Source organism: Coffea arabica, chromosome 2e, assembly GCF_036785885.1.
Source record: "Coffea arabica cultivar ET-39 chromosome 2e, Coffea Arabica ET-39 HiFi, whole genome shotgun sequence".
Classification (NCBI taxonomy): Eukaryota; Viridiplantae; Streptophyta; class Magnoliopsida; order Gentianales; family Rubiaceae; genus Coffea; species Coffea arabica.
In genome coordinates, this window is record NC_092313.1 from 28,646,604 (window position 1) to 28,659,883 (window position 13,280).

The following is a 13,280-nucleotide window of genomic DNA, read 5'->3' on the forward strand; positions in this document are numbered from 1 at the left end:
TTATTCTTACTCAAAAGTTTCATTTATTCTGTATATTAGATTTCTTTTTTCTTTTTTAGCTCACATAACATGTTAATTAGAGATGTTTAGTAGCAATTAATTTTTTGTGTTTAGTTGTATCTTTGTTTTTCAAATTTTTTTTTTTTGAGTTTGAGCAATTAGATTTATATTTTTATAATAAAATTTTAACTTTTTCAGGTTAAGTTGATGAAATTGTGAAAGTGGTGTTGTTGCTTATCATGCCACTGATGGAAGTTTGTTATTCAAATGGTTTATCTTGAATATGAGTTGGACTATTTTATGGACTTTTTAAGGATTGTAAAAGAATTTCAATTTTTATTTTATTTATTTTTGTGTTCTTATTTGTGATAATTGGTGAACATTTGGATTGTATCTTGGTGGGTTTTCACTTTAAGTGCAAGTTTAATTCCGAATTTACACCCGTTGGACTGCAAGTATACAGGTCGCAATTGTAGTACGAGATGTGTATCGGGTCGATCCCACGAGGAGCAATTTAAAACAATTATTAGATACTAATTTACTCTATTATTTAGACTTACAATTAATTTGAGCAGAAACTTCAGATTTTAATTCAACTACAAAAATTCTTAAATAGATAAATGCAATTTCACAATAGGAGTAGAATTCACTAAATATTAAGATCTAGGGATGTAGATTCCACATATAACACAAAAGATCTAAAACGAATGAATTTAACACTTGTTACTGCTCTTGTTTAACCAAGGATTCATTTCCAACAATACCAAAATCACATTTTCATGATAATAATGGGTTAAAACAGATTAGTTTTTCCTAATCTCTTGGAAAATACTAAATCTGTTTTGTGCATACCTGAAATATAGATTTTATCCACTTGAATGTATTTCTATTCTCATGAATATACTACTCAAGCTCTACTTATGTCATTCCATTATTTTTACCATTTCTCAATGAGTAAAAACAACTATAAACCTGCTATTGGTGATCAAGCAACAACAAGTAATCCAACATACACAAGTAGATAAGTTAATACAAGACATAACAAGCATAAATCACAATCACTTCATATCATTTGGCCATAAGCTTCATCTACTCCCTAGATAAAGGAAATTAGCTACTCATGAATGATTTAACAATCAAACTCACAAGTTTATTAATGCAAAACATCATTAAGTACAAGTATAAGAAAAGTAAAAGAAAGTTTAGCCAATTGAAGGTAAAGCTCTCCAATTCCTGCAATGTTCTTGTACAAGATGGTTACAAGTGAAAAACCAAATGCTTCTCTAAGAACTCTTAACTAGAGAGAGAACTTGTTGCAAGAAGGAAAACTAGCTACGTATGGTGATGCTAGGCTTCTCCCCTGTGTTTCTGCATAAAAGGTGGTAGAAATTCCATTCCTCTCACTTCATAATTTCCTCCACTCAGATTTTGTAAAAAGAAGTCAAAGATATGATGTTTCCTTTTTGTCCACACTCATTTGGTCTTCTCTTTTATTGCAGAAGCATGTGCACCGAATTCCCTTGCATCTTATAGCTGGAAAGTGGTATGAACACAAGAGAATTGACTGAGTCAAATTACAGAATTTCGGCTATAAAACGCGCCTACACAAAACGCGGCATAAACTCGCGTTTTGTCTACTCGCGTTTTCACTCTGGCCTTATTTCAACTGCGATTTTCTCCATGATAAAGGCCAAACTAGCTTTTGTGCAAAACACAAAAGTTGTAACCCTTTGAGTTAGCTTTCCAATGCTTCAAGAATCATCCAAATCGGAGCTTTGTAGCCTGAGATATGATCGAAATACTGTCACCTGTTCAAACCTCTGTTTTAACTTCCGACCACAGAATGTAGCTTCTGTATTCCAACGTTTTGCCCATGAAGATGGCAGAAATGGATTTCGATGTCTTCATACGAATTGTAGGTCTCTTTCTTAGCTTTAAAATGGTATAAATATCACCTCAATCCGATAAGTGTAGCTCCAGATATGGTCAAAATACTGAAGAGTGTCAAAACTGACTTGTATTGCATTTCCTCACTTGAACGTTTTTCACTTCATTCTTCTTGTTGCCACTTGAATTCATCACCAAATCTCTATTTTTTTACCTCATTTGACATCCTTTGGTGATTGAATCATCATTCCTGCATAAAAATGAAGTTTTTACCATTAAAATCAATAGAAATGCAATATTATCCACTTTTACCTAAAATATATAATTTTACCAAAAACCTCTTTATTTTATTTATAAAACTAAATAATCAACTCAAAATTAACTAATAAAATGCACTTAAAAATATTTAAAATAAACTCTTATCAAATACCCCCACACTTGAATCATTGCTTGTCCTCAAGCAATATAAAATTCTAACCATCAATGATCCAAAAAAAATTGAAAATAAACATATGTAGTATTTCAACTCTATTTCCTTGAATCAAGGTAAATAACCCTTATGTGATCTTTCCATTAAGTTCAAGTACTCATAATATCAAGCAAAGAAGAGCCAAGTATACCATAATTTTACCAATTCAACTCAACTTCTTATTTTTATCCAATTTCGCAAGCAAGCAACTCCTATAGTCAATAAAGATGCTAACTAATCTCATGATCAACTTCTTATTTTTCTTAAAGAGGGATTTAATTTACTTCTTCTTTTTATATATATATATATATATATATATATATATATATTTTAAGGATTAAATATTACTTAAGTTGTGAAAAATGCCTTTTGACGCGAAGATCAACATTTTTAGATGCAGATCCCCGGTTACTCAACATTTCACATACTCAAGTTGCTTTGCATACTCTTAATTCAAGTACCTTTTTACGCGAATGTCGACATTTGTAGATGCCAACCCCCGGTTACTCGGTACGAGAATCATTGGAGTAGAATAACCCTTTTTTTTTCTTTTTTTTTTTGATGTATATATATAATAAAATTCCCTCTAAGAGTAATCATGAGAAGAGTATGACACTTATTAACCATATTAATTTCTTATCTTATAAAATTAGATAAAAAGAAGAATTTTCATCAAATATACAAAATGTAGGCATAATTTTCTCCACTTTACTAGATATACTTTCCTATAGATGTAAAAATTATAATCACATAAAAATCATTTCCAAATTTCATGAGAAAAGAAGTATCAAAACCGCATATATTTATTTCAAAAGGATAAGTGACAAAATTTTATTTATTTATTATAGTTAATAACATATATATGTATAAGGTTTTGGAAAAATTTTGACAGAGTCTCCCCTTAAAAGTGGACTAAAACTCCCTGCCAGCAACCACAAGAAACACCATTTAAGCACAAGAATTATATCAAATATAACTAAAATCACAAGTACCACACATTTCTTCCCCCACACTTAGAATACACATTGTCCTCAATGTGTAGGGAAAGAAAAGAAAAGAAACAAAAGAAAGGAACAAGTGACTCCCCAAGTGATATGGCTGCGGTCCAGTGAAGCCTTGAATCATGAGCCATCGACCGCTCAACCATCTACAGTCAACGATCTACTAGTTACTGCCACAAGTTCCAAAATTCAAAATAAGGAATGTAAGTTAACATTTTTAAAACAAAAGATAAAAAATAACACGCAAACAAGCAAACAAAAGAAAAGCCAGCCAAAGGGCAGCCTCAATCATCCTCTTCATCGTCATCTTCATCATCATCGATGGGAGGTGGGCGTGTGCCTAAATGATCTTCAATTCGGTCCAGGCGAGTATCCATTCTGGCTAAGCAATGATCGATGTCATCTAGACGACCAAAGAGCCGCTGCCAGTTGGTCTGTGGCGGAGGAGGAGGTGGTGCTGCAGTAGATGGTCCAGCTCCATCGCGACCATGTCTAGCCTCTTGTCTCCGCTCCTGAACAGGGCGTGGAATGTCTCCCGTGCCAATACCAAGGCGGCGAAGAGTAGTGATAGTCATCTCAGCACGTGGTGGAACATACTCCCGCCGCATGCCTTCCAAGGGAACTTCAAAACGGGGGAACAGTAAAGTCAGTAGACGAGGAAATGAAAGTTTGAAGGAAGTTGTCTTACGCCTCGCCGTAGACCTAATGTGGCTGATGATGATGTTCGGCAATGAAATTCGAGCATACGGGGAAGTTCGGTTGTGGAACATGTAATCAAGGAAGTAAATATCGCTCTTGCGAACCTCCGTGTGCCCCGTCTTCTTTGGGATGACATTGTGAGCCATCATGTAAATGATAAGCCGATGACGAGGTTCGAATACATTCGCCAATATAGTCTCCTTTCTGGTAGAGCGAAAAGGTTGGTACTCGAGACCAAACCTAGCCATGGCCAATGAGGGATCCCACCTCCTATTCGGGGGAACAAACTCCTTCTTCAAGTCTACTGGACGTCCGTCATCCATACACCCCAAAATAGCAGCCAAATCTTGCCGTGACAAGGTGATTCGTCTTCCACGCACCCAGGACTCAACTATTTCTCCACTATGGCGCGCCTTACTTTCAATGTTGGCGTAAAACTCGCGCACCAACTCTGGGTAGTAATGGTTTGGAAGGGTGAGAATCGGAGCCCATCCTAGCTGAGCAAAAGTTTCTGAGATGTTGTACATCATCTCAACTGGTGGACTGACGTGCATCTCAAACAAAAACTCCAAATTAGCACGCGCCTCATGCCACTCCTGATTCCTGCGAGTGTTGAACCTAGCACTGTCAAATACCGATTTTCCCGTTCCACGGGAGGTGCCCTCACCAGGTCGACGGTTAATTGGTGGAGGAGAAGGTGAATTCTCCTCTTCAGTCACCTCCATCTCTTCATTAACCTCCCTCTCCTCACTACTAGAGGATGAAAGTACCGCTCTTCTTCCCCTTGGCATAGTACCTAAAAAATATTTCAATTATCCACATGTACTACAACTCATTATTTGGCAACAAAAGTTCAGCATTAATCCAAATAACCTCAAATACAATTGCTCAAGTTCTAATCATTCAATGATCGTACAAGACATATTTTCTGCCTAAAGTTGCCCAAAATCACCAAATTACACAAGATATGTATCAATCATAATTTAATTAGTGAAAATAGGAACAATTATGATTATAACTATTTAGAATTAACAATAATAATATACTTTTAGCTATAATCATGTTTAGGCAAAAATTAAACTAATTAACTCACCAAATCAACCAAATTACTCACTATACACAATGCACATGCTTAAACATCATCAACTAACCATTTTTAACCATAATTTAACATCACCAATGGCTCAAAAACATCCTAGTTCCTTTTTCCAATTTCATCTAAATATAGCAATTGTGAATTTTAAAGTACTTGAAAACCAATAAATTGCTACATTTAAACATTTAAACATGCTTAAACAATCATAATAATCATGAATAAAATAAAAAATAGCCATGAACCTCATCAAATTTTCGAAATTAAAAGATGTCAGATAGCTCAGAATAAAAAATATGAACTTCTAAAATCAAAAGATTTGATGAAGAAACTTACCTCAATCACGTAGAAGGATGTTTGGTGATGCTAAAAATGCAAAAAGCCCTATGAAACAACCTCCAATTGACCTCCAATTGAAGAAATTAGAGTTTAAGAACCCTAACCTTCAATCCCTCAAAAACCTGATTTTAGGTGTTTTTCTTGGATTTTAATCGGTTAAAAAGGGTATATGAACCTCAAAAGGTGTTGGGGTGATGATTTCTAGCAAGATTATGGAGTAAAAATGAAGATTTGTGAGTTGGGTAGAAGAGAAGAAGAAAAACGCGGCTGGAAAAATTTGGAGAAGTGAAGAAATGTTCTGGAAATCGCGTTTTTGAAGCAGAAAAGTGAACCTAAAACGCGACTAAAAACGCGCCTTCAACGCGCGTTTTTAAAGCCGCGTTTTCTGCACAAATCTCGCAGAATTGAAAACGCGGTTACATATGAAAACGCGACTTAAAGTCGTGTTTACATGTGTCGCGTTTTCAAGTTTTGCTCAGGCGATAAAACGCGACTTCCTCCAAAACGCGACTTCAAGTCGCGTTTTAAAGGCGCGTTTTCTGTTCTGCAGGCGCAGAATTGAAAACGCGATTCTTCGAAACGCGATTTGTAGTCGCATTTTCTTTGGAAAACGCGTTTTCTGCTTCGATTTTTAGCAGAATTTCAACTTTTGAAAAATTACAAAAGGTACCCCAATGACTCAAAATGCATCATAGATCATTTGTTTGTCAATTTTAATGACTGGAACAAATGTAAAACATTAAAAACATGCATTTTACCCCTTTATAATGAATCAAAAACACCTTTAACGCAAATCGAGGGGTTGAGTTGTTTGATCAAAGTTCGCCTTTTTTGTACTCAATTGGTCCTTCTTGCCTTCAATTGCCAACCCTACATTACAAAAACAACAATTTAGCTAAAACATTGATTCAAACCACAAAATCACACCAAGTTAACAAATATAACCTAAATATTGGGTTGCCTCCCAATTAGCGCTTTTGTTTATAGTCGTTGGCTCGACTCACACATTCAGTTTCTTAAATTGAAGAAGAGTCGCCCAAAAGACATATGAGTCCTTTGGGTACGATTTCACCTGCCAAGTAGGGTTTCAATCGTTGTCCATTGACCTTAAACCTTTCATTTCTTGAATTTGCCACTTCAACCGCTCCATAGGGAAATACTTGAGTGACTTCAAATGGTCCAGACCACCTTGACTTCAATTTTCCTGGAAATAACCTCAGGCGTGAATTGAATAAAAGCACTTTTTGCCCTACCTGAAATTGTTTAGGAATAATGTGCTTGTCATGCCAATATTTGATCTTTTCTTTGTAAATTTTGGCATTTTCATATGCATGTAACTGGTGTTCCTCCAATTCACTCAGCTCAAGTAATCTCCTTCCACCTGCAAGATTAAAATCTATATTAATTGCTTTAATAGCCCAATAAGCTTTATGTTCAATCTCTACAGGTAAGTGACAAGCTTTTCCATAGACTAAACGATACGGCGACATCCCTAAGGGAGTCTTAAATGCCGTTCGGTAAGCCCATAGTGTGTCATCTAACTTTGTAGCCCAATCCTTGCGTGATTTATTCACAGTTTTCTCCAAAATGAGCTTTATCTCACGATTAGCTAGCTCCGCTTGTCCATTGGCTTGAGGATGGTACGGGAGTGATGTCTTGTGCTTACAACCATATTTAAACAATAAGGAATCCAGTTGTTTGTTACAAAAATGTTTTCCTTCATCACTTATTATGGCCTTAGGTATACCAAATCTACAAAAAATATTCTTTTTAAGGAATCGGAGTACAACCTTAGAGTCATTAGTAGGTGAAGCGATTGCTTCTACCCATTTAGAAACATAATCCACTGCTACTAAGATGTACTTATTATTAAAAGAGCTTGGAAATGGTCCCATAAAGTCTATACCCATATATCAAATAATTCAACTTCTAAGAAGGTAGTTAGGGGCATTTCATTCTTTCGAGATATATTTCCAGTTCTTTGGCATGCATCACAACTTTTAACATATTCCCGAACATCTCGATACATAGTTGGCCAATAAAACCCTGATTGCCATACCTTTGCCACAGTTTTTGAGGTGCTAAAATGTCCACCTGTTTCAAGGTTATGACAATGATATAAAATATTATGTACCTCGTTTTCGGGAATACATCTACGTACCATACCATCGGCACAATGTTTATACAGCAATGGTTCCTCCCAAAAGTAACTTTTGACATCATGTAAGAATTTCTTCTTTTGATGGTAATTAAATCCCCTTGGAATCTCTCCACTTATCAAAAAATTAGCAATATCAGCATACCATGGAGAATTGATAATTGCTAGGACAAACTCATCCGGGAAATTCTCTTGAATAGGAACTTGATCCTTGACTGGAATATATTCTAGGCGTGATAGATGATCCGCTACTAGATTCTCTGTTCCCTTTTTGTCTTTTATTTTCACATCAAATTCCTGCAATAAAAGAATCCACCGAATTAGTCTTGGTTTTGCATCTTTTTTATGTAACAAATATTTTAGAGCCGCATGGTCCGTATATATAATAACTTTAGATCCTACTAGATAAGATCTAAATTTATCCAAAGCAAATATCACTGCCAATAGCTCTTTTTCTGTGGTTGCATAATTGAGTTTTGCTTCATTTAGCAACTTGCTAGCATAGTAAATGACGTGCAACCGTCCTTCTTTCTTTTGTCCCAAAACTGCTCCAACCGCATAATCACTTGCATCACACATCAATTCAAATGGTAGTGACCAATCAGGCGAAGTTATAATTGGGGCCGAAATCAATTCCTTCTTCAACCTTTCAAATGCAACCAAACAATTGTCATCAAATTGAAAAGGGGAATCTTTACATAATAAATCACATAATGGCTTTACTATTTTAGAAAAATCTTTAATAAAACGTCTATAAAAGCCAGCATGTCCTAAAAAACTCCTTATCCCCTTGACATTGCTTGGGGGTGGCAATTTTTCGATGACTTCTATTTTGGCTTGATCCACCTCAATTCCCTTGGAGGAAATCTTGTGTCCTAAGACAATTCCTTCTTTTACCATAAAATGACATTTCTCCCAATTCAGTACAAGATTTGTTTCCTCGCATCTCTGCAAAATCAATTCCAAATTATGAAGACACTGATCAAAAGATGAACCATACACAGAAAAATCATCCATAAATATCTCCATAATTTTCTCAATATAATCAGAAAAAATAGCCATCATGCATCGTTGAAAAGTTGCGGGAGCATTGCATAACCCAAATGGCATTCTTCTAAAGGCAAAAGTGCCATAAGGACATGTAAATGTGGTCTTCTCTTGATCCTCTGGAGTTATAGCTATTTGATTATATCCTGAAAAACCATCAAGAAAACAGTAAAATTCATATCCAGCTATTCGCTCCAATAATTGATCAAGAAATGGTAAGGGAAAATGATCTTTTCTTGTTACCGTATTTAACTTACGATAATCAATACACACTCTCCACCCTACCACAAGTCTAGATGGAATTAATTCATCATTTTTACCCACGATTGTAGTCATTCCACCCTTCTTTGGTACCACATGAATTGGACTAATCCAAACACTATCGGAGATAGGAAAAACTATACCTGCGTCAAGCCATTTAAGAATTTCATTTCTTACCACCTCTTTCATGTTTGGATTGAGTCTTCTTTGTGTTTCCACCACTGGTTTGCAATTGTCCTTCAATAAAATTCGATGCATGCATATAGAAGGACTTATACCTTTAATGTCTGAAATTGTCCATCCAATTGCCTTCTTACGCCTTCTTAGAACTCTTAACAACTTTGCACACTGTTCATCATCAAGGTCAGCACTAACAATTACAGGTAAAGTTTTATTTTCTCCAAGAAATTCATACCTTAGATGAGTCGGAAGTGGCTTGAGCTCTAACTTTGGAGGTTCAATTTCTGAAGGTTGTGAAAACCCTTTTCCTTGGCCAAGACTTTCATACAAATTACCCCTTTTATAAGGTGCTTGAAAATCCAAGTACTTGGCCAATTCTTCAATTTCTTCACAAACATTTTCTTGCTTACCTAAACTCATTAAACAATACTCAAGAGGATCTAAGTCAAAGTTGACTTGACTCATCTCTTGGGTTAGTTTATCAATTGTGCCAATAGAATAAGCATGATCGGTAAAAGAAGGATATTTTTCCATTTCATTCAAATTAAATTCTACCTCTTCTTCACCTACTTGAAACTTAAGCTTGCCATTTTTTACATCAATAATAGTACCTGCAGTAGCTAGAAATGGTCTACCTAGAATAATTGGCATAGATATATTTTCTTCCATATCTAATACCACAAAATCCACTGGAATGATAAATTTTTGAACTTTTATCAATACATTCTCCAACACTCCCAATGGATATCTAATAGACCGATCCGCTAGTTGCAAAGTGATATTAGTGCGTTTAAGCTCATGCAAACCCAATTGTCTAGCCACCGTTAAAGGTATTAATGATACACTAGCACCAAGATCACACAATGCCTTAGAAAAATCAACGTTACCTATGGTGCAAGGTATAGAAAAACTCCCCGGATCCTTCAACTTCGGTGGTAGCTTATTTTGAATAATTGCACTACATTCCTCCGTTAATGCTATTGTTTCGCAGTCTTCCAACTTTCTTTTTCTAGTCATGATTTCCTTGAGAAATTTCGCATAAGATGGAATCTGCAAAATAGCATCAGCAAAAGGAATGTTAATGTGCAATTGTTTGAAAAGTTTAACAAATTTTTCAAAATCTTTATCAAACTTATTTTGCTTTAATCTTTGTGGAAATGGAACCGCAGGGGGTATTGGAATGGTAGTGGAAGATGATGGTTGCTTTTCTCTTGAATTCTCCCGACTATTTTCCTCCATAATCGCCTCTTGGTTCCTCTGCTTTTCTTCTTGTTTTTCATTCTCATCTTTCTCAACTTCCTTCACTGGAGGATCTTCTAATTGTCTACCACTACGAAGAGTAATGGCTTTCACATGCTCCTTAGGATTGACCTCTGTTTTGCTAGGTAATTCTCCTTGATTTCGATTATTCAAAGAACTAGCAATTTGACCAATTTGGACCTCTACATTCCTGTACATTGTAGTGAGTTGGTCCAACCTTCCTTCTACTCGCTCAAATCTGTCCGAGGTAACTTTTGCAAGCTTTTCCACTGCCATCTCCCAACCAGGTTTAGTTTCAGCTTGTTGTTGCCTTGATTGAAATCCCGGTGGATTGGTTGGCCTTGGTTGATTTCCTTGATCCTTCCATCCAAAGTTTGGATGATTTCTCCACCCCGGATTGTAAGTATTCGAGTAGGGGTTATTTTGAGCATTACGATTGTAATTATTGACAAATTGTACCTGTTCAGAATCAACACACTCATTACTATCATGTTCACCTCCACATATAGAACAACATGCTACATGTGCATTAGATGAACTTGGACCAACTCCACCTTGTCTACTTAGCAATTTCATCACATTATTCATTTGAGCACTCAACATATTGAGAGTGTCCATTTCGATCATACCTGCGTGACGTCTTGTATTACCTCTCTCATTGGCCCATTGGTAGTTATTTGCTGCCATTTCTTCTATCAAATTATGAGCCTCTTGGGGTGATTTACCCATTAAAGCTCCACCTGCAGCTGCATCGATCATAGTTTTAGTAGAAAAAACTAAACCATTATAGAAGGTTTGTATGATTAACCATTCCGGCAGTCCATGATGTGGACATTTCCGAAGCAAATCTCTAAACCTTTCCCATGCCTCATATAATGATTCACCTTCCAATTGGCTAAAACTAGTGATATCCATTCTAAACTTAGCAGTCTTACCTGGTGGAAAATACTTATTTAAGAATGCTCTTGATAGTTCATCCCATCCAGTGAAAGTATTAGGAGCATGAGAGTGTAGCCAAAGTTTGGCCTTATCTCTCAATGAAAATGGGAACAATCTTAGCCTTATAGCATCATCACTAACTCCATTCATTTTAATTGTATCACAAATTTCCAAGAATGTAGCTAAGTGTGTATTAGGATCTTCTACTGCATTACCTCCAAATTGAGATTGTTGAACCATTTGGATAAGTGATGGTTTAATCTCAAAATTGTTAGCATTTACCGTAGGCCTTACTATGCTTGTTTGAGATCCTTGTGTTCCCGGTAGAGTATAATCTCGTAGAACTCGCCTATTTGGGTCATTTTCGGCCATCTCTTCCTCAAATGGTAGATCTATTGAGATTTCCTCTATAGGTTGCCAAATCTCTTGTTCCTCTTGCTGTGGTGGATGCCTCCTTTGTCTACGTAGTGTCCTCTCAATTTCTGGATCGAAAGGTGTAACTTCCCGAGACGCCCGGTGCATACACTACAAACAGAAATAAGAGATATTATGCAATTTCAATTGTCAAAAACTGATTACAATATAAGATTAAATATAATTTAAAAAAAATAAAACTGTCTAAATTAATAAAGATGATTAGGCTCTAATATTGCCGCTCCCCGGCAACGGCGCCAAAAACTTGGTGGGTTTTCACTTTAAGTGCAAGTTTAATTCCGAATTTACACCCGTTGGACTGCAAGTATACAGGTCGCAATTGTAGTACGAGATGTGTATCGGGTCGATCCCACGAGGAGCAATTTAAAACAATTATTAGATACTAATTTACTCTATTATTTAGACTTACAATTAATTTGAGCAGAAACTTCAGATTTTAATTCAACTACAAAAATTCTTAAATAGATAAATGCAATTTCACAATAGGAGTAGAATTCACTAAATATTAAGATCTAGGGATGTAGATTCCACATATAACACAAAAGATCTAAAACGAATGAATTTAACACTTGTTACTGCTCTTGTTTAACCAAGGATTCATTTCCAACAATACCAAAATCACATTTTCATGATAATAATGGGTTAAAACAGATTAGTTTTTCCTAATCTCTTGGAAAATACTAAATCTGTTTTGTGCATACCTGAAATATAGATTTTATCCACTTGAATGTATTTCTATTCTCATGAATATACTACTCAAGCTCTACTTATGTCATTCCATTATTTTTACCATTTCTCAATGAGTAAAAACAACTATAAACCTGCTATTGGTGATCAAGCAACAACAAGTAATCCAACATACACAAGTAGATAAGTTAATACAAGACATAACAAGCATAAATCACAATCACTTCATATCATTTGGCCATAAGCTTCATCTACTCCCTAGATAAAGGAAATTAGCTACTCATGAATGATTTAACAATCAAACTCACAAGTTTATTAATGCAAAACATCATTAAGTACAAGTATAAGAAAGGTAAAAGAAAGTTTAGCCAATTGAAGGTAAAGCTCTCCAATTCCTGCAATGTTCTTGTACAAGATGGTTACAAGTGAAAAACCAAATGCTTCTCTAAGAACTCTTAACTAGAGAGAGAACTTGTTGCAAGAAGGAAAACTAGCTACGTATGGTGATGCTAGGCTTCTCCCCTGTGTTTCTGCATAAAAGGTGGTAGAAATTCCATTCCTCTCACTTCATAATTTCCTCCACTCAGATTTTGTAAAAAGAAGTCAAAGATATGATGTTTCCTTTTTGTCCACACTCATTTGGTCTTCTCTTTTATTGCAGAAGCATGTGCACCGAATTCCCTTGCATCTTATAGCTGGAAAGTGGTATGAACACAAGAGAATTGACTGAGTCAAATTACAGAATTTCGGCTATAAAACGCGCCTACACAAAACGCGGCATAAACTCGCGTTTTGTCTACTCGCGTTTTCACTCTGGCCTTATTT

The 13,280-nt window shown here is 35.7% G+C and overlaps 1 protein-coding gene and 1 non-coding gene across 2 annotated transcripts; one reads left to right on the plus strand and one right to left on the minus strand.

Moving 5' to 3' along the window:
- Positions 1 to 6,504: 6,504 nt before the first annotated feature.
- On the minus strand, positions 6,505 to 10,670 carry LOC140036200 (uncharacterized). The gene is made up of 4 exons (XM_072077508.1): positions 10,299 to 10,670; positions 9,098 to 10,184; positions 7,548 to 7,582; positions 6,505 to 7,149 (listed from the first exon to the last, which is right to left on the minus strand). Exons 1-4 carry the CDS (start codon positions 10,668 to 10,670, stop codon positions 6,505 to 6,507), a joined length of 2,139 nt encoding a protein of 712 aa, XP_071933609.1.
- A 541-nt stretch (positions 10,671 to 11,211) lies between these two features.
- On the plus strand, positions 11,212 to 11,318 carry LOC113733592 (small nucleolar RNA R71). Its single transcript, XR_003459097.2, has one exon. It is a non-coding gene; the product is annotated as a small nucleolar RNA R71 (small nucleolar RNA).
- The last annotated feature ends 1,962 nt before the right edge of the window (positions 11,319 to 13,280 follow it).

Excerpts from the sequence above, each read along its gene's own strand:
- LOC140036200 (XM_072077508.1), bottom strand. The coding sequence starts at position 10,670 with ATGGCAGTGGAAAAGCTTGCAAAAGTTACCTCGGACAGATTTGAGCGA. Across the intron at positions 10,185-10,298 it reads CCATTCCAATACCCCCTGCG|ATTCCATCTTATGCGAAATT; the intron begins GTTCCATTTCCA and ends GCTATTTTGCAG. Across the intron at positions 7,150-7,547 it reads CCTCAAAAACTGTGGCAAAG|CACAAGACATCACTCCCGTA; the intron begins GTATGGCAATCA and ends TATGGTTGTAAG.